The sequence below is a fragment of the Bos mutus genome, unplaced genomic scaffold, assembly GCF_027580195.1.
Source record: "Bos mutus isolate GX-2022 unplaced genomic scaffold, NWIPB_WYAK_1.1 CTG202, whole genome shotgun sequence".
Taxonomy (NCBI): Eukaryota; Metazoa; Chordata; class Mammalia; order Artiodactyla; family Bovidae; genus Bos; species Bos mutus.
This window is the reverse complement of record NW_027219475.1, coordinates 175,003-196,061: the sequence shown is the minus strand read 5'-3', so window position 1 is coordinate 196,061 and position 21,059 is coordinate 175,003. Positions and strand designations below refer to the sequence as shown.

General features: G+C 42.7%; 1 protein-coding gene across 1 annotated transcript in view; it reads right to left on the bottom strand.

The window, feature by feature from the left end:
• LOC102270223 (antigen WC1.1-like) overlaps positions 1 to 21,059 on the bottom strand; it is a 110,505-nt gene that overhangs the window by 39,274 nt on the left and 50,172 nt on the right. Inside the window, 2 exon segments of the mRNA XM_070366758.1 lie at positions 4,651 to 4,724; positions 19,955 to 20,096. Coding sequence (XP_070222859.1) covers positions 4,651 to 4,724; positions 19,955 to 20,096 — 216 coding nt within the window.

Sequence of the window (21,059 nt, the reverse complement as noted above, 5' to 3'; positions counted from 1 at the left end):
AATTCTAATAGTATATCAATAGAACAACTGTTAGAACTAATAAATTCAAAAAAGTCACAGAAGACAAAATCAAACTACAGAAATTGGTTGTGTTTCTACACACTAACAAGGAAACATCTGGAAAAAAAAGAAACAATCTCTTTAAAATGGTATAAGAAGCCATAAAATGTTAAAAATAAATTTAACCAAAAAGATGAAAGAGCTATACTCAAAAATCAATAAGACTAATGAGAGACATTGAAGAAGACACTAATAAAATGGAAAGAGAGCCCATGTTCATAGATTGGAAGAATTAATATTGTTAAAATGTCTATACTACCCAAAGCCATCTATAGATTCAAAGCAATTCCAATAGTATTTTTCATAGAAATAGAAAAAATCTTAAAATTTGTGTCAAACCACAAAACCTCAAATAGCCAAAGCAATTTTAAAGTGAAAAAGAGAAAATAATAGCAAAACTGGAGGTGACTTGCCTGGTGGTCCAGTGATTAAGAATCTGCCTACCCAATACAGGAGACACAGTTTCTATCTTGGGCCCAAGAAGATCCCACATTCCACAGAGTAACAGAGCCCGTGTACCTAGAGTCTGTGCTCCGCAACAAGAGAAGGCACTGCAGTGAGAAGACTGAGCACCACAGGGAAGGGCAGTCCCGACCTCTGCAGCTAGAGAAAGCCAGCGGGAAGAACTCATTATCAGAGAAATGCAAATCAAAACCACTATGAGGTACCATCTCACACCAGTCAGAATGGCTGCGATCCAAAAGTCTACAAATAATAAATGCTGGAGAGGGTGTGGAGAAAAGGGAACCCTCTTACACTGTTGGTGGGAATGCAAACTAGTACAGCCACTATGGAGAACAGTGTGGAGATCCCTTAAAAAACTGGAAATAGAACTGCCTTATGATCCAGCAATCCCACTGCTGGGCATACACACTGAGGAAACCAGAAGGGAAAGAGACACGTGTACCCCACTGTTCATCGCAGCACTGTTTATAATAGCCAGGACATGGAAGCAACCTAGATGTCCATCAGCAGATGAATGGATAAGAAAGCTGTGTTACATATACACAATGGAGTATTACTCAGCCATTAAAAAGAATACATTTGAATCAGTTCTAATGAGGTGGATGAAACTGGAGCCTATTATACAGAGTGAAGTAAGCCAGAAGGAAAAACACCAATACAGTATACTAAAGATGGTAACAATAACCCTGTGTACGAGACAGCAAAAGAGACAGTGATGTATAGAACAGTCTTATGGACTCTGAGGGAGAGGGAGAGGGTGGGAAGATTTGGGAGAATAGCATTGAAACATGTAAAATATCATGTATGAAACCAGATGCCAGTCCAGGTTCGATGCACAATACTGGATGCTTGGGGCTAGTGCACTGGGACGACCCAGAGGGATGGTATGGGGAGGGAGGAGGGAGGAGGGTTCAGGATGGGGAACACATGTATACCTGTGGTGGATTCATTTTGATATTTGGCAAAACTAATACAACTATGTAAAGTTTAAAAATAAAATAAAATTAAAAAACAAACAAACAAACAAACAAACAAAGATCCAGCAATCCCACTGCAGGGCATACACACTGAGGAAACCAGAAGGGAAAGAGACACGTGTACCCCAATGTTCATTGCAACACTGTTTATAATATCCAGGACATGGAAGCAACCTAGATGTCCATCAGCAGATGAATGGATAAGAAAGCTGTGGTACATATACACAATGGAGTATTACTCAGCCATTAAAAAGAATAATTTGAATCAGTTCTAATGAGATGGATGAAACTGGAGCCTATTATACAGAGTGAAGTAAGCCAGAAAGAAAAACACCAATACAGTATACTAACGCATATATATGGAATTTAGAAAGATGGTAACAATAACCCTGTGTACGAGACAGCAAAAGAGACACTGATGTATAGAACAGTCTTATGGACTCTGTGGGAGAGGGAGAGGGTGGGAAGATTTGGGAAAATGGCATTGAAACATGTATAATATCATGTATAAAAAAATGAAGCAAAAATAAAAATAAAACAAAACCAAATAAAAAACAAACAAAATAAAGCTGGAGAGACTTCCCTGGGGGTCCAGGGGTTAAGACTTTGCCTTCTAATGCAGGGGGTGCAGGTTGAATCCCTGGTCAGAGAGCTAAGATCCCAAATGCTTTGTGGCCAAAAAACGAAAAAGTAAAAAGAAAACAGAAGCATTATTGTAGCAAATCCAATAAAGACTTTAAAATGCTCACATCATCAGGGGACTTCCCTGGTGGTCTAGTGGTTAAGAATCCACCTTCCGGGGAACTTGACCGTGGCACAGAGGCAAGTTGGAATCTGACTGGAAAGGCTGAGAAGTTTCTCTGTGTTACGGACAACAACGGACACCCAGAATGTTCAGCCCCCTAAGCAGCAGCCAATGATATGTATCTGCAGAGAATGTCACACAGAAAATGAAATAAAGTCAAGGGATCCAATCCAATGTGGAGATACAGAATAATGTACAAGAGAATGACCAAAAGACTGGTGATTTTAGATGCTTGGTGAAACATGAAGTTCAGAGGAATATCTTATATGGATTTGGATTTGCTGTTAATGTTGTACAGATTTTGATTAGTGTACTTTACGAATATAATTATATATTTATGGTTTCATTTTAAAAACCTTACTGTATTTAGATATCTATTAGTGGCTTATATAAAGATATTTTTTGTTCAGAAAAAAAAAAAAAAAAAAAAAAAAAATCTGCCTTCCAATGCAGGGGTCTCAAGTTCAATCCCTAGTTGGGGAGCTAAGATCTCAAATGTCATGGGGCAACTAAGGCCATGCACTACAACTCCTGATCCCTCTGTGCACTGGAGCCTGTGCACCACAACTAGAGAGAAGCCCATCCACTGCAGGTGGAGAAGCCCATGCTGCAACAGATGCCACATGTTACAGCTAGGAGTTCACATGGCATAAGTAGCATGGCATGCTGCAACTGAAGAACTGCATGCTGCATAAAGATCAAATATCACATGTACTGCAGGCAAGACCTGCTGCAGCCAAATACATAAAAACAAACATTATGGCAATGGTGTGAAAATAGACACATCAAGCAATTAACAGAACTGAGAGCCCAAAAATAAACCCATGCATGGACAGTCAATGAATGTTTGACAAGGGAGGCAAGAATACTCAGTGAGGCGAGGATGGTCTTTTCAGTAAATGCTGTTAGGAAAACTGGATATTTACATGCAAAAGAATGAAACTAGATCCCTATCTTAGAACCACAGAAAAATAGACTCAAAATAGATCAAAGACATAAATCTATTTAAGACCTGAAACCACAAACTCCTAGAAGAAAACATAGGGGAAAGCTCCTGGATGTGGATATTGGCAATGAATTCTTGGGTATGACAGCTAAAGCACAAGCAACAAAATCAAAATAAACAATGGGACCACATTAACATCAACCTAAAAAGCTCCTGTAGAACAGAAGAAACAGTACACAAAATGAAAAGACAATGCACAGAATGGAGAAAAAGAACTTGCAAATCATGTATCTCATGAGGGGTTAATATCCAAAATATATAAGGAACACATATGACTCAATGGCTAATAATAATAATTAACTCTAACTCTCCAGGGAGAGAGTGCTCCCTACAGAGTTACAGCAGATCCTGGAAGGGGAAAAGACCATCCCAGGCCCCCAGCATATCTGGAAATGTCACAGGGACCAGGGCAGGGACTCGGGAACTTATATACCTGGGGCTGCACATCACCTGATCTCTACAGACAAGAGATCCCCTCTCCTGGCTGCTGGCTCCTCTGCTCCACAATGGACACCTGGTGGGAAGAGGTGAAGCCAGCAGGCAGAGCCTCTCACAGAGCCCAGTGCTGGGCAGACACGGCAGCAAGCAGAGGGAAGCCCAGGGGACAGGGAGAGGAGCCAGAGAGAGGCAGGCAGGTGCACAATTATCTCTGATTTGGTTACATGCAGCTGACTTGACACCCAGCCCTGTGGGACCCTGTGTGCTTCACAGACCAATGGACTCAGTCCCTGCTCAGCATCCCTGTTCCTCTCAAACAGACAGGCTCCACACACCCTCACACTCTCTCTCTGTCTCTCTCACACGCACACATGCATCCTCACACACAAACACACCCTCACAAACACACTCTCACACACATACACCCTCACACACACCCTCACTCACCCTCACACACATACACACCCTGACACACTACATATACACACCTAAGAACAAAGCCTACAGAAGCACAGACATAAGAAATGGGGGGACCCTGGGGTAGTGCTCACATACCAGGCACATGAGTGTGTGGGAACAGCCCAGGGTCCCAGCTGAGGTCAGTCATTGGATCTTCCACACACTGGGAGCCACTGGGACTCTAGAAGCTCCCTGAGAACAAGGGAGACAGTGGAGGGATTCAGGCTGACCCAGCTCAGTCCAGACCAAACCTCACTGCTTTATAAAATCTGCTGCTACAACCAGTGGACCCCCCACAGGAGAGGGACCAGTATTCACAGTCACTGTGGTTTCTTTTTGGTCAAAAACACTGAGGCCAGGTTCCACAAGTCCAGACACCTTTCCCTTCATCAAGGCGTCCACTCTCTGCTGTGGACCCAGGACAGAGGGCCAGCTCTTACCTTGACCACCCACCACTGTGCCGAGAAGGAGGACACAGAGTCCCCGTAGGGAGAGGAGTCTTCCCAGAGCCATCCTGACCCCATGTCCTCAAGGTCACAGTCCTGTGAGGAGGCGTCAGGGTGCTGACTGGGGTCTATATAGACCACCCCTTACACGCTCCCTCCTGAGAGCCAATAGCAACACCTTTCACCATTCCAGGCACAATCGGAGGCTGCATCAGCCACTTTCTGCAGCTCAGACACCAATGAGCTTCTGAATCTTCAACATCTCCTTAAATGAGCAACATGGTCCTTTGACCTTCTGCTTCTGTGGTCCCTGAGAGCCCTATGACAGGGGTTGGCACAGAAAAGTTGCCTCACAAAGCATGAGTGGTTTTTCTTCCCCGATCACATTGGCCAATCACTACAGACTGTTAGATCTCACATGGGATTGGTTGGCCCATGGAGAATATCTCTGGTGGAATCAAGCATTCATCTTCCCCTGGACTGAATTCAGGGCCAAAGCAGAGAAGTACAAGAAGGTTTGAAATATGAGAGTAATTGTCAGGCCAGCAGAAACTGAGGACAGGAGCACAGGAATTCACAGGTGAGCTTGGAGGGGTGAGATGGAAACCATCAGGTTGCAGGGATGAGATTGTTGGTCTTTCTTTCCTTCTCAGAATGATCTGGAGACGGGACCCTGAAGCACATTGGGGTCATAATAACACGGGACTTTGACAGAACCTAACATTTCCCATCAAGAATCTTTCTTAGCCTCTAAGACCACTCTGTCTGGCAGGCACATTTCACCTGGGCTATACTCGCCTTCTGTGGAGTGAGAGGGGATGTGGTCTTCTTTATTTACAGACCCGACCCTTCCCCTCTGTGCAGCCACCCAGAAGCAGCAGTCCTTGTCCAACACATGAAGGTATCAGCTTCTACATGGATGCTGCTTGTCTAATAGCATCATATTCCACTTTGTAAGTGTGCAGTTTATAGGATCGCAACAAGGTGATAGAGCTGGAAATGACAAATTCCTGGAAACTAGATTCACAGGCTTTATTTTATTGAGCTCCAAAATCACTGCAGATGGTGACTGTGGCCTTGAAATTAAAGGATACTTGCTCCTTGGAAAGAAAGCTTTGACAAACCTAGACAGCATGTTAAAGAGTAGAGACATCACTTTGCCAACAACAGTCCATACGATCAAAGCTATGGTTTTTCCAGTAGTCATGTATGGATGTGAGAGTTGGATAAAGAAGTCTGAGGGCTGAAGAACTGATGCTTTTGAATTGTGGTGCTGGAGAAGATTCTTGAGAGTCTCTTAGACTGCAAGGAGGACAAACCAGTCAATCTTAAAGGAAATCAACCTGAATATTCATTGGAAGGACTAATGCTGAAACTGAAACTCCAATACTTTGGCCACTTGATGTGAAGAACCTGCTCATTGGAAAAGACCCTGATGTTGGGAAATACTGAGGGCAGAGGAGAGAGAGGTGACAGAGGATGAGATGGTTAGATAGCATCACCAACTCAATGGACATAAGTTTGCACAAACTCCAGGAGATAGTGAAGGGCAGAGAAGCCTTAGTTGCTGCAGTCCATGAAGAGTTGACTCATTGGAAAAGACTCTGATGCTGGGAGAGATTGGGGGCAGGAGGATAATGGGACAACAGAGGATGAGATGGCTGGACGGCATCACTTACTCGATGGACATGAGTCTGAGTGAACTCTGGGAGTTGGTGATGGACAGGGAGGCCTGGGGTGCTGCAATTCATGGGGTCACAAAGAATCGGACATGACTGAGCGACTGAACTGAACTGAACTGATGGGGTTACAAAGAGTCAGACATGACTTAAGCAACTGAGTAACAACAATAGGAAAAAAGTCAAGTAAAATTTAAGTGCTTTTTATTTTTTTAAAGATCACAATAATATTATTTTCATATTTAAACATCTTAGAATAGTCTATTCATGAAGACAACAGAGTCAATGTTTGAACTATAAAGAAACTAAAATAGAAATGTAGATAGATGCTAAAGAAATCGATCAACCCTGAATATACATTGGAAGGACCGATGTAGAAGTTGAGGCTCCAATACTTTGGCCACCTGATGTGAAAAGCCGACTTATTGGAAAAATCCCTGATGCTGAGAAAGCTTGAGGGCAAGAGGAGAAGGGGCTGGCAGGTGAGATCATTAGATTACCTCATTGACTCAATGGACATGAGCTTGAGCAAACTCCAGGAGATAGTGAAGGGCAGGGAAGCCTGCTATACTGCAGTCCATGGGGCTACAAAGTTAGACATGGCTTAGTGACTGAACAACAACAAAGAAATAGATTAAGGAGATTGGATGATGGATTGATGATGATGACGGCAGTGGTGGACTAATAGATAATATGTAGATGTAGAGAAACAATAGGTATATATAAGGGGCTTTTGAGACATGCTAAATACCCTTTTCATTTATTGCATTTCAACTAGTCCCCAAATGAGATTTCGGGGAGAGAGACAGATTGCTGCTACAGGAAATAAGGAGAAGGTAAGAGTCATGGTTTAACTCTAGCCCTCCAAGATAGGATTTTAGAATCCCAAGAAGAAAAGATATAATTTAGAATGATGAACTTCCCATTTTTCCCCATTGTATATTGAAAGTTTTGTTTGATAGGATTTTGAACATAATTGTATTATAAACCATAGCTAAAGAAGATGCAAAATATAACTTATGGGAGCACCTCCCGACAGAAGGGGAAATAGAAAGCCTTCTGCTGGAGGGTGGCTGAAGGCAGAAGGCAAAGAAGAGGCTAGTGAATCAGAGAAGACAAGGGATTTATGCTGTCTGCAGACATCAGTGACCCACCTCCTCCGTTCTGCATTTAAGAGGAATGGTGGTGACAAGAATGGAAGCACAGGTGGGTGGTGGGGACAGATACAAGCAGAAGGGACTGATGTCCAATGTGGCCATTGCTGCCTTGTTCTGTTTCCACTGATCAGAGAAGCTCCCAGATGGTCCCCAGAGTGCAGTGCTGGGATGAGTAGAGAGACTGAGAAAGGCCATAAAGGGATATAAGACACTGACAAAATTCAAGGTCACTAACATGCTACCCTGCATTCCTCACACCCTCGGAGACTCAAGATTCCCATGATGCACTCCTGAAGCCCACATAAGCCCACCCTGAGGCCCGCTCACCCTGACTCTTGTCATTTCAGCACAGATGTGGGAAGGACCCATCTGTGACACACACACACACCCCAGAGTCCCCAGCAAAGCCCAGAGACAGTTTCACACCCTCCCCCTCCCACACCATAACGTCTCAGTGGGATGAATATGGAGGACAGCTGCGGGCCAGTCCACAGCCCTGTCACATCCCCACTGGAAGGACCCCTCAACCTGGTCAGCAGACACAGCTTCTCTGTCCTACCTTGTCTGTGCTTCATCCTTGAGCCTCAGGTAAATAAAAAGGGAGAAAAGACAACTGAACATATGTATTTCTCCCTCTCAGTTCAGTTCAGTTGAGTTGCTCAATCGGGCCCAACTATTTGCCACCCTATGGACTGTAGCACGCTAGGCTTCCCTGTCCATCACCAACTCCCAGAGCCTGCTCAAACTCGTGTCCATCGAGTTAGTGATGCTATCCAGCCATCTCATCCTCTGTCATCCCCTTCTCCTCCTGTCTTCAATCTTTTCCAGCATCTGGGTCTTTTCCAATGAGTCAATTCTTAGCATCAGGTGGCCAAAGTATTGGAGCTTCAGCTTCAGCATCAGTCCTTCCAATGAATATTCGGTATTGACTGGTTTGATCTCCTTGCAGTCCAAGAGACTCAAGAGTCTTCTCCAACACCACAGTTTAAAAGCATCAATTTTTGGGTGTTAGGCTATCTTTATGGTCCAACTTTATGATTCAACCATGACTACAGGAAAAACCATAGCTTTGACTAGATGGACCTTTGTTGGCAAAGTAATGTCTCTGCTTTTTAATATGTTGTCCAGGATGTTCATAGCTTTCCTTCCAAGACGTCTTTTAATTTCATTGCTGCAGTCACCATCTGCAGTGAATTTGGAGCCCCCAAAAAGAAAGTCTATCACTGTTTCCACTGTTTCCCCATCTATTTGTCACCAAGTGATGGGATTGGATGCCATGATCTTCGTTTTTTGAATGTTGAGTTTAAGCCAACTTTTTCACTCTCCTCTTTCAACTTTCATCAAGAGGCTCCTAAGTTCCACTTTGCTTTCTGCCATAAGGGTGGTGTCATCTGCATATCTGAGGTTATTGATATTTCTCCCAGCAATCTAGATTCCAGCTTGTGCTTCATCCAGCCTGGTATTTCACATTATGTATTCTGCATATAAGTTAAATAAGCAGGGTGACAATAAACAGCCTTGACGTACTCCTTTCCCAATTTGGAACCAGTCCTTTGTTCCATGTCCGGTTCTAACTATTGCTTCTTGACCTGAATACAGATTTTTCAGGAGGCAGGTAAGGTGGTCTGGTGGTCCCATCTCTTTAAGAATTTTCCACAGTTTGTTGTGATCCACACAGTCAAAAGGTTTGGCATAGTCAGTGAGGCAGAAATAGATGTTTTTCTGGAACTCTCTTGCTTTTTCTATGTACCAATGAATTTTGGCAATTTGATCTCTGTTCCTCTGCCTTTTCTAAATCCAGCTTGAACATCTGGAACTTCACGGTTCATGTATTGCTGAAGCCTGGCTTGAAGAATTTTGAGCATTACTTTACTAGAGTGTAAGATAAGTACAATCGTGTGGTAGTTTGAGCATTCTTTGGCATTGCCTTTCTTTGTGATTGGAATGAAAACTGACCTTTTGCAGTCCAGTGACCACTGTGGAGTTTTCCAAATTTGCTGACATATTGAGTGCAGCACTTTCACAGCATCATCTTTTAGGACTTAAAAATAGTTCAACTGGAATTTCATCACCTCCACTAGCTTTGTTCATAGTGATGCTTCCTAAGGCCCACTTGACTTGGGACTCCAAAATGTCTGGCTCTAGGTGAGTAATCACACCACTGTGGTTATCTGGGTCATTAAGTTCTTTTTTGTATAGCTCTTCCATTTATTCTTGCCACATTTTCTTAATATTCTTAATATCTTCTGCTTCTGTTAGGTCCATACCATTTCTTTCCTTTATTGTGCTCATCTTTGCATGAAATGTTCCTTTGGTATCTCTAATTTTCTTGAAGAGATCTCTGTCCTTCCCCTGGAGAAGGGAAAAGCTACCTACTCCAGTATTCTGGCCTGGAGAATTCCATGGACTGTATAGCCCATGGGGTAGCAAAAAGTTGGACATGACTGAGAAACTTTCTCCCTCCAAATATGCTAATATTTATCTATTACTTATACAAGAATCGGGTTTCCAAGATGGCTCAGACAGTAAAAAAATCCACCTGCAATGTGGGAGACCTTGGTTCTATCTGTGGATTGGGAAGATCCCCTGGAGAGGGGCATGGCAACCCATTCCAGTATTCTTGTCTAGAGAATCCCTATGGACAGAGGAGCCTGGTCGGCTACAGCCCATAGCATAGCAATGAGGCAGACACAACTGAGCAACTAAACACACATGCAAGAATCACTTACTTTTCATTTGGTCCTCTCACTCCCTGGCCCTGTGACTGCACTTGGGCCCTATTTCCTTCTATATCTGGGCCTTTAACATATTAATGATAAAAACTGATCATAAATATCAGAACTAGAATTTAAACTCAGGTGCTGGAATAGGACCAGGATCTGCTGATTCACTTAGAGTTGATTCTCTACTCCCTCTGGGCCCAGACTCACCATTCCTTACCCAGTTATGGAGTCCACACCATCATCAGAAACCACTGGCCAGACACCTAGAACACAGGACGTGCTTCCTGGGGTCCAGTATCCCTCCCACCGGATGACACAGGGATTGTTTAGTGAACCAGGTACACACGGTCTCACCTGAGGATGGAGCTCTCACAGGTAAGACACTCTTGAAGGCTCCAGACCCTGTTATAGGGAAGGGTGGGCTGGAAAGTGAGGCAAAAGTATTAGTCTCTCTGCTGCTACTGCTGCTGCTAAGTCACTTCAGTCATGTCCGACTCTGTGCGACCCCATAGACAGCAGGCCATCAGGATCCCCTGTCCCTGGGATTCTCCAGGCAAGAACACTGGAGTGGGTTGCCATTTCCTTCTCCAATGCATGAAAGTGAAAAGCGTAAGTGAAGTCACTCAGTCGTGTCCAACTCTTTGTGACCCCATGGACTGCAGCCTACCAGGCTCCTCTGTCCATGGCATTCTCCAGGCAAGAGTACTAGAGTGGGGTGCCAAGTCTCTCAGTTGTGTCTAACTCTTTGCCACCCGATGGACTGTAGCCCGCCAGTTTGCCCTGTCCATGGAATTCTCCAGGTAAGAATACTGGAGTATTCTTCTGCAGGGGATCTTCCCTAAACATGGAGGAGTTAACAGGGCTGGCATGTGGTGCCCACAACTCCCTGTACCCCAGAGCTAGGGGTGCAGGGTCAGTATGCACCAACACACCCTCGGATGAAGGTCCATCTTCTCTGATACATAAAGAAATATCAGTGTCCAATCTCATCAAAAATTTGAAGAAAGAAAGTTTTAGGGAGGACTGCAACTGGCTGTGTCCACAATGAACTTGAAAGAGTGCAGTGCAGGGGTCAGGAGAACAGACTCAGGAGTCAGTCTGCCCTGTCCTAATTCACAGCTCAGCCACATACCATGCATGCAACCTTGAACAGGGTTCTTGCATTCTCTCTGTGTAGTGGTTTCCTCTACAAATGGTGGGTTTTGTTTGGGCCTAGATGACAGAATTTTGGTAAGGGTTAAATGAGTTGGCATTAGTAGTGATATTATAACCACTAGTTAGCAGTAGGACATAGTAGTGGTACAGAAACATTATTAGGACATCTTTCTCTATCCCTTCCTGGGAATCACAGGCACTCTAGAACAGGAATTCAATTCTGTTACCTGGAGTCTGGGCTTCCCTGATAGCTCAGTGGTAAAGAATCCACCTGCAATGCAGGAGAACCTGGTTCAATCCTTGGGTTGGGAAGATCCCCTGGAGAAGGGAAAGGCTACCCCCTCCAGTAATCTGGCCTAGAGAATTCCATGGACTGTGTAGTTCATGGGGTCGCAAAGAGTTGGACACGACTGAGCAACTTTCACTTTTCACCTAGAGCCTTGACCAGATCTGTCAGAAATCTCCCAGAAACCACATATTGTGATGGTAATTGGTGTCAATCAGAGTTGTGAGTCTTCCACACTTCACCCCTTCTCTCTGTGCCCCATTCTACTGCTCATGGACCTGACCTTACCATCACGAATTAAATTGTTTCCTTGCTAATTTTACTTTATAAGCTGGAATCTACTCGGTAAAAGTCTAATTCACTCTGTATCCCCAATGCCTGTTAATTAAAAATGTCAAACTATGTCTAATGAATAAATGAATGAAAGAATGAATGAATGGTACTCTGATAGACCTTTTACACAAATCATTCCTATTAAAAAGAACTGTTTTTCTTTGAAAACATAATTCAACTTGTTGTGCGAACTTAACAACACAAGTTGCCTCCTTTGTTGTAAAGGTATTTCAAAACTATTAAAAGATATGAGCTATGCGTGGCTCACAACAATACCTTTCTGCAGTGAATGCAGTAAATTCCAATATCCAGAAAGAAACACAGCCCATCTCCAGAGCAGGGCTGAGATAGCCAGTTCTAAAAATGAATAGATGCTGTAACTTTCCTTGTATCTGAAGATACAGAAGAAAAACCACAGCTTACTGACAGTGAAGATCATGAAGTCTTGTGCTCTGATCTTAATCAGATATGATGGGGTGGGCAGGATGTTGATATATTTATCATTTGGCACGTTTTCAGTGAAGGCAACATATGACTGTAACAGGAAGAAAATTTTGTAATAAAAAAGTTCAACAGATCCAGTAGTGAATTAGAAGTGCTGAAGTAAATAACGAAAAGAATTCCCTTCTTTCACTTAGGCTAACTGTTTGGCCTTACAGATTGTAAAACAATTCAGCACATTACAGCAGCATTATAATGTAGCATTACTATTCCCAAATTACACATGAGAAAATGGAGGTTTAAGAGGCTAAGTTCATCTGTTTTCTGAGGAAGATAATAATTAACCATCCTTGCACAAGTGACATTGTCTCAGGACCAATCAGAGTGACTAAAATAGAAAATAGTTTTGACTTAAAATTTATCTATACAACATTACAGAATTGGCAGGTGGTCCAGTGGTTAGGACCCCATACTTTTACTGCTGAGGGTCTGGGTTGACACTTCAAAGCACTGGGTACTCACCTCATCATCTGTGTTTCTTGCATGGATATTACAGGGTTTAGTAAAGGCTCCTTTATCAATGACCACTTAATCACAAGGGCATGAAGGAAGGCGCAAGGTCGTGAGCTGGCTGAGGCCCAGCCCATCATCCTTGTTCAGCACTTTCCAGTCTATGATCAGCAACATTTAACAAAGTGCTTGGCACTGAATTGGCCTCATTCATTTCTTCACAAGCCCAGCTTCTGATGCCCAGAAACCAGAACAGATCAAAGCTACTAAATCAAAGACAGGCTGATTCCATATGGAAAGCATGCAGACCAAGGATGCTTCCCCACTTCCACTGGAGAGTAAGAAACTCCTTTGTCCCAGACACCATCTTGGGAGGAGAAACAGTGAAGATATCTGTTAAAAAACCAATTTTGGCAGGGAACCTAGAATCAGTGAGATAATTATTACTGAATTAAGTTGAAGGACACATTTTAAATGAGATAGTCTGTTAATTTTATTGAAATTTTTTAATTACACAAATACCCCTTATAGGTGAGCAAGATTAAATCAATTATAAAAAAGAGAAAATACTACATTTATGCCTACATAAATTCTGAAGGACACATTTTCAAGTCCACTACAAATAGCTGCTTCTAAATCTTCATATGTTTTTAAATGCACAGAGCTGTCACCTCTGTGAAGCTCTTTCTGATCATTCTAGCTCAAAATTACTGCTGTGTCTATTTAGTCTATAAAAACTTGCTTACTATCTCCACAGTGGGAATTTCTTGAGAGCAAGTACTATGTCTTATTCTTCAATGTCTCTTTAAGGCCAAGTAAACACACATAGTAACAGCTTAAGAAATACTGGATAATTAAAGAAATGAATGCAAGAACAACAGCTGAAAATAACCCTGCAGTTAGTGAAAACTGTGGGAGAAGAGGGAGACAGTAGAGACACAGATGTGACTAATCCCACTCAGCACAGACTGAAGTGGAGTAAGGAGTCAGAGACACACCAGATGAAGCAATTCAACAGACAATGCCTTCAAATCCCACTCTGGGTGGACCAGATCACATTCAGTTTCTGCACAAAGCTGTACCTCAGAAGCTTCTCCAAGGTGAGAAAAAACTGACAGCACTGCTATCAAGAGTTCCACTGAAGGATGTGGATAGACAGTAATACTCACCAAATGGTTGTATTTCTAGCCCTCAGTGACTCATTCCGGCCAATGAAACGTGGGTGGTGTCACCTGTGTCACTTGCGAGTGGAGGCATGAAAAGCCCAAGTGTGACTCTAGTCTCTCTCCTTCCTGCCCCAGAAGCTGTGTGTTCCAGATGGTGCAGGTGCAAGAGCCTCACTGACCACAGACATCTGCAGGTTGTGCTGAATGTGTGTGTGTGTGTGTGTGTGTGTGTGTTTATGTGAATGAGATTTGGGGATCACTTGTTCCAGCAGCAGAGCAGAATCTATTCTGATGGATACAAAGGAGAAAGACTTGAAAAGAAGACAGAATCTGTCACATGAAGCAGGTACTTTCTTGGATCTCCTCTTCCTTCTGTGTGTTCATCCCAAGCTCCTCCCTCAGGTCTCACCTTGCTTCCCCTGTTGGGCTTGGTTGGTTCCCAGTCACCATGTCTGACTGACCAACAACTAGATCTAAGTCCTGTTTAAGAACACCCACACCCGGTACATCTCCTTTTCCCTTTACATCAGTCAGCGCTGATAGTCAGGCTCCCATTTTCTCAGTTTGACTCTTAGCATCCTGACCTTCATTTTTAAACAGCTCTCTTTTCCTCTGAGTTAGTTAATTGTTGATCTTATTCTTAGCCTTCCACCAATACTGTACTAATGAAAAGGCAGCATTTGCTTTCTGAACCTCTTCAGTTTCTTCTTTTTTTTAATATAAATTTATTTATTTTAATTGGAGGTTAATTACTTTACAATATTGTATTGGTTTTGCCATACATCAACATGAATCCACCACAGGTATACACGTGTTCCCCATCCTGAACCCCCTTCCCCGCTCCCTGCCCATACCATTGCTCTGGGTCATCCCAGTGCACCAGCCCCAAGCATCCAGTATCATGCATCGAACCTGGAGTGGCGATTCGTTTCATATATGATATTATACATGTTTCAATGTCATTCTCCCTGATTTCCAGAACAAATATGATTCCTGGATATAGTGCTCATGCACTAAATTAATTAACTTCTTCACCTTTGGGTAAGAAATAATCTTACTAAATTGCTTCTTTTCCTCAACCCAAGAAAATGGCTCATTGAAAACCTATGTCCTTGTGAGCATAGTGCTAGGAAGCCCTCCCCCGCCTCCAGGCCTTGGAAGGGGCTGGTGCAGTGAGAGGCCCTGAAGGTGAAGCCTCCTTAGCTTCATGATTAATCCACCTTGGCTCACAGTTGATGTACTAACTCCCGAGCTATTCAGTTCTTGCGGGTGGTCACTCTTAAACCCAAGGTTAGTGTCACTGGGGTGGCACTCAGGATTCAAAGGCTGAATGGTTGTTCAGACTTGAACTCTATGAACTGATGCTCTATAGCACATGGAGCTTTGGTGCAGCTGAGTCCAGCCTGCAGACCAGCCTAAGAACACTAGAAACACAGCAAAATGCATTCCTCCTTTAACATCTAAAAGTCTGTGAACAGATTCTCTTTTCCTTCCCCATCTGGGCATGCTAACCAAGGCCTCTGCCAGGGCCCAGAATTGGAGTGAGGCCTGTACTTGTGTATAAGCTCTGCATTTCCAGTCTCTGTAACTTAACAGATGCTCAACTAATGTTTACTGAATGACTGAATGGCACTGTGCCAGACATTTAAAAGAAATTATCACTAATATAAAGAACTGTTTTTGAAGACATCATTTAGCTAACTGATATTTTTGTTTTAAAGGCAAATGTTTTCAGCAATTACCAAGGCAAAATTTGATTTTCAAGAAGAAGGAGCTTATCATCAACAGACATGTCACAACAAATGGTGCAAATCTCTTATCTCTAAGGATACACAAGACAAACCACAATGTACTAACATGTGGCTTCTTATTAAGTCTTGATCAGAACCAACAGAGGAGAAAGCCTATTTGTATGATTTATCATTTGGCAGTTTTTCAATAAAACCACACAAGAATGTCACAGGAAGAAAACTTGCAATTAAAAAAGTACAGGTGCGCTGTCTGTCTGACATAAGGAAGGATATGACCTGCAGAAAGAGTTCTTTGGCTTAAAAAAAAAAAAAAAACAGCCCAATTAGTCTTTCATGTTGTGTAAGGAAAGTCCTCTTGTGCTGATCTAGAAGGATGCTTTAAGAGACCAGGACAACTCAACTGTTCTGCACAACAGTTAGAACTGTGAACTGATAATTTTGGATAATGTCACTCTTTGATTCTCTTCTCTTTACTTTTTGTGAATCTACTGTAGGTTTTTACATTTTTGTTGGCATGAGGCTCACATGAAACATCTTATAGATACAATTGGTGGCTCAAAAGGTGAAGAGTCTGCTTGCAATGCAGGAGACTCAGATTTGATCCCTGGGTTTGGAAGAGCCCCTGGAGAAGGAAATGGAAACCCACTCCAGTATTCTTGCCTAGAGAATTCATGGACAGGGGAGCCTGGTGGGCTACAGTCCATGAGGTCGAAAAAGTTGGACATGACTGAGCAAGAAAAACGTACATAGACACAGTCTATATAATACTCATCTGATAACAAATTAATTTCAATCACATACTAAAGTTTTACATTTTTATCCCCTCCTATACTTTCTGTATTTGATGTCAGAATTTACCTCTCTTTATATCCAATAACAAAATATTTGACTAGAGTTAATTGGTTAGCACACTACCATATTACAGTGTGAGAGTATTCTGAATTGGATTACATATTTACAAGTTTACAAGTGTGTTGTATATTTTCACTTCTTTCATATAATAATTAACATCCTTCATTTAGCTTGAAAAACTCCCCTCAGCAGTCTTATAAGGCAAACCTGTGTTGGTGAGCTCCCTCAACTGTTGTTTGTTTGGGAACATCTTTATCTCGTCTTCATTTCTGAAAGACAACCTTCCTGAGAAAAGTATTCTTGGCTGGCAGGTTTACTTTCATCAGTTTGAATATATCATCCCTTTCTCTCCTGGCTTGACAGGTTTCTTCTGAAAAGTCTACTGATATTCTTAAGGGAATTTCTCTTTTGTGAGCATTTGCTTTTCCCTTGATGCTTCTAAAATTCTCTCACTACGTATTGGAGATGATACTTTTGAAGGAACTCCGAGGGGGGACCCATTAGCTACATGAACTTGGATGTTTACATCTCATCAGATGTGGAACTTATCTGCTATTATTTCTTTAAGTACAGTCTCTGTCCCTTTCTCCCTCTCTTCTGCTTCTGGGACTCCAGTAATGTGCAGGTTGTTTCTGTGAATGTTCACACAGGTTCTTTCACACTTTTTTGTTCTTTTTTGTCCTTTGTCCCCTGGCCGGGTAATTCAATTGTCCTGTCTTTGGCCTTACAGAGTCTTCTGCTGTTTCTGATGCTCTCTGTAGCATTTTTCATTTTGCTGAATTTCATTTACTGCAATCTTAAGCAACAGAATTTCTGTTTGGTTCATGTGTCTGTTTGGTTCTTTTTTTCTTTTGCCTCACTGCACAGCTTGAAGGATATCAGTTCCCTGACCAGGATTGAATCCAGCCACAGTAGTAAATGCATAGAATCCCAACCACTAAGCCATCAGTAAACTCCCTGTTTGCTTTCTTTTTTATGATTTCTATCCCTGTTTAAAAAATCTGAATTTATTCTGTGGAGCAACTCAGCCTGTGCACAACAAATACTGAACCCACGTTCTTGGACCCTTCAGCTACAAATATGAGCTCGCATTCTGCAACTACTGAAACCTGCTTGTCTAGAACCTGTGCTTCACAACAAGAGAAGCCACTGCATAGTGAAGCCACAAGGAAGAGTAGCCCTGCTTGCCACAACTAGAGAATGCCGGTGGCAGCAACAAAGACTGAGTGCAACCAAAAATTAAAAACAATGACAAAAATTATAATAAATACTTTAAAAAATCTTATTTTGTTCACATATTCTCTTCCTGAATTTGTTTAATAGTATATTTGTGTTTTCTTGGAGTTCACTGAACTTCTTGTTGGATATGCTTTATTTCTTTCATCAAATGTCATTTATTTCATCTCTTCTCAATGCTGAATGGCCATGTGAGCTTCACTGGCAGAAGTCCTGGGCATCTTCCCATCCCCAAACACAGCCTAGAACTACCAGGACTGAAGGCATGAGTATGGATCGGAGCTCTGGATCATGCATCAACCAAGTAACTGGGTGGGTTCAGCTCACATCCAGGCCACCACTCTCAGGTTTTATGTTAGATCAGCAGCTTCTCCACATGTCCACAATGGCATGGGGGGTGGGTGGGTGGGTAAATGTAATCTTGACTTAGGGACTCCTACATGACAGCTCTCTCTACCCTCAAGAATCACAGCAGGATCATGTAGTCAGATTAAAGCAATCTTGAAACAATATGTTTTCAGAGAAGCCCATTAGTCTGAAATTCTTCCTTTAAGAGTTTAGTCATATTAGACCCCTCCATCCACATCTTTGAAACAAGTAGACAAAGGTTCCTGATCATTCTGTCTACATCCCTTCCTCTAGATCGCATCTACTTAGGTCTTTCTTGCCCTCTTGTCTGACCTGGATGCAGGGTATGGGTGAGCACCAATATGCCCTCCATCAACTTGAAGAGATATGCAAGCTGATATAATTCACTTACAAGGAGAGATAAATGGAGAGACAAGAAATAGCAATGTCCTGAAGAAATAGTAGGAAGTGATGGAGAGGAGAGAATGGATTGATAAGGATTTGATAACCAACTAGACATGGGAGAAGAGCAAGGAGGAGTCTGTATCAGCTTGAGGAATAAACAGATAAAGTAACCTAGGGAATGAGAGATGAAAAAGGAAGAGATAGTTGTGCAGAGTTTCATTTTTAATTGGCCTGTGAAAATTTAGTCAGGATAAGGAAAGTTGTATCCATTCTCTCCCACCAGCCAAGTAACTTTACCCTCTTTGAAACTGACACCCAACTCTGGCGCCCAAAAACAGGTTAAAAACAGGTGATGTGACATCTCAGGAAAGATACAGGATTAGTTTTTTTCCACTAGTTTGTGAAATGAAAATATTTCCTGCCATATCAATAAACAAGAAATGTCACAGCCATCAGTGATTTCTGGCCTCCAAATGTAAATGAGGGCTCCCAAAGCATCCAGCGGATGCTGCCACCCCCCATGGTGATTGCTGAGGAGCTGGGGGAAAGCAAGAAGCAGCCATGTGCCGCTCCTTAAGGTGAACAGGGAAACAGGGTTGGCCCCAGATAACTGAGCTGCATATGAAACAATTGAATTCAGTGAGTCCAGAGGCTTGCATCTTCCCATACATAGAATACTAAATTCCTTAACTTGGTACCGGATCTTTGATCTTTAGACTGCCTGCTCCCTTTGTTGCAAACTCATGTATAGCCTGACTTGCCTTTCTGCCTTTTTGGAGCAGTTTACTCAGAGTTACTGAGATGCTGTCTCCAGGGCCTGGAGTCCTAAACATTCCCACCAAATAAAATAACACTACTTTCAGGTTCTGACTATAGTTTTTGGTTGAGAAGTTCATCTTGCTAGAAAGGAGGATGTGAATGTGGACCAAGTTTAGACTCTTTTTCTAAGTAAGAGTGACCTGGAGAATTTGTGATCCCAGGCAAAGTCATGATCTCATTAGCCTTTGAAGTTTGCAAGAAAACAGGACAGTGCACTCGTGTTTTTCCTTTGAGGAAAATGGTGTTTGAGGGCCAATCATCTAAAAGCATCTGACATGGAACTTGCTAAATTACCAGCAAAGCAAAAAAGTTACTTTATTCAGAATATTTCATTTTGAGCAATTTTCATGTAATACAATTACAGGTCAGCATTATTCTATTGAAATACAGGCAATTAGAATACTTGAGGCTTCATCTCATATTTAATACAACATCACCAGAAAGTCACTGTGGATGTTCCTTGGACACTGATTTCAACATCATCGTACTCAGGATCCCCTTTCTCCCCCTGGAGCAGCCAGGGCCTCTCTTCTCCTTCCCCAGGATTAGCTTCTTCTCTAGAGGCATTTAGAGAAGAGCCTGAAAGAGGAAAGAGGAATATGATTAGAACTGAGACAAGGGGACCAGACAGTGTGGTGGAAGCAAGTTAAGCATGTGGTGATGACAAAGCATCCCTGGGACCCAGGTGTGGGCAGGAGACTCAGGCTATTTCATATCAGTTACAGTGAGGATGGTCCCGGGCTATCCTCTCAGATCCAGTCCATGTAGAGTCTCTGGAGCCTCAGTTCATGTGGAAACCCTGCATCACAGGAGACCTGTGCTCACACAGGAGCTCTAGGAAGACCTGCCTCCACACTACACAATCAGCAAGGAGATGCCCAGGAATGGTAAGAATCATAACAATGAATTTAAATGTTCTTCTCTCACAACAGACAGATGTGAAATCACAATGAGAGAGAGAGAGTGGAGAAAGGAAAACCTGAGTTCCTCACTCACAAATCAGCTCTGCTCTTAGTTGACTTGACTCCTGTTCCCAAATGTCCACAAATACTATCACAGGTGCATCCACAGAGGCCCCTCCAGAGGGACCACATGGGCCCTCAGAAGGAGAAATATTCTTTTCCAGAGAATGAGTGTCTTCTCTCAGCTACTGAACCATTTGGAGCAAATTAGACTTTCAGTTCAATTCAGTCACTCAGTCATGTCCAACTCTTTGGGACCCCATGAATTGCAGCACACCAGGCCTCCCTGTCCATCATCAATTCCTGGAGTTTACTCAAACTCATGTCCATCGAGTCGGTGATGCCATCCAGCCATCTCATCCTGTCATCCCCTTCTCCTCCTGCCCCCAATCCGTCTCAGCATCAGAGTCTTTTCCAATGAGTCAACTCTTCGCATGAGGTGGCCAAAGTACTGGAGTTTCAGCTTTAGCATCGGTCCTTCCAAAGAACATCCAGGAGTGATCTCCTTTAGAATGGACTGGTTGGATGTCCTTGCAGTCCAAGGGACTCTCAAGAGTCTTCTCCAACATCACAGTTCAAA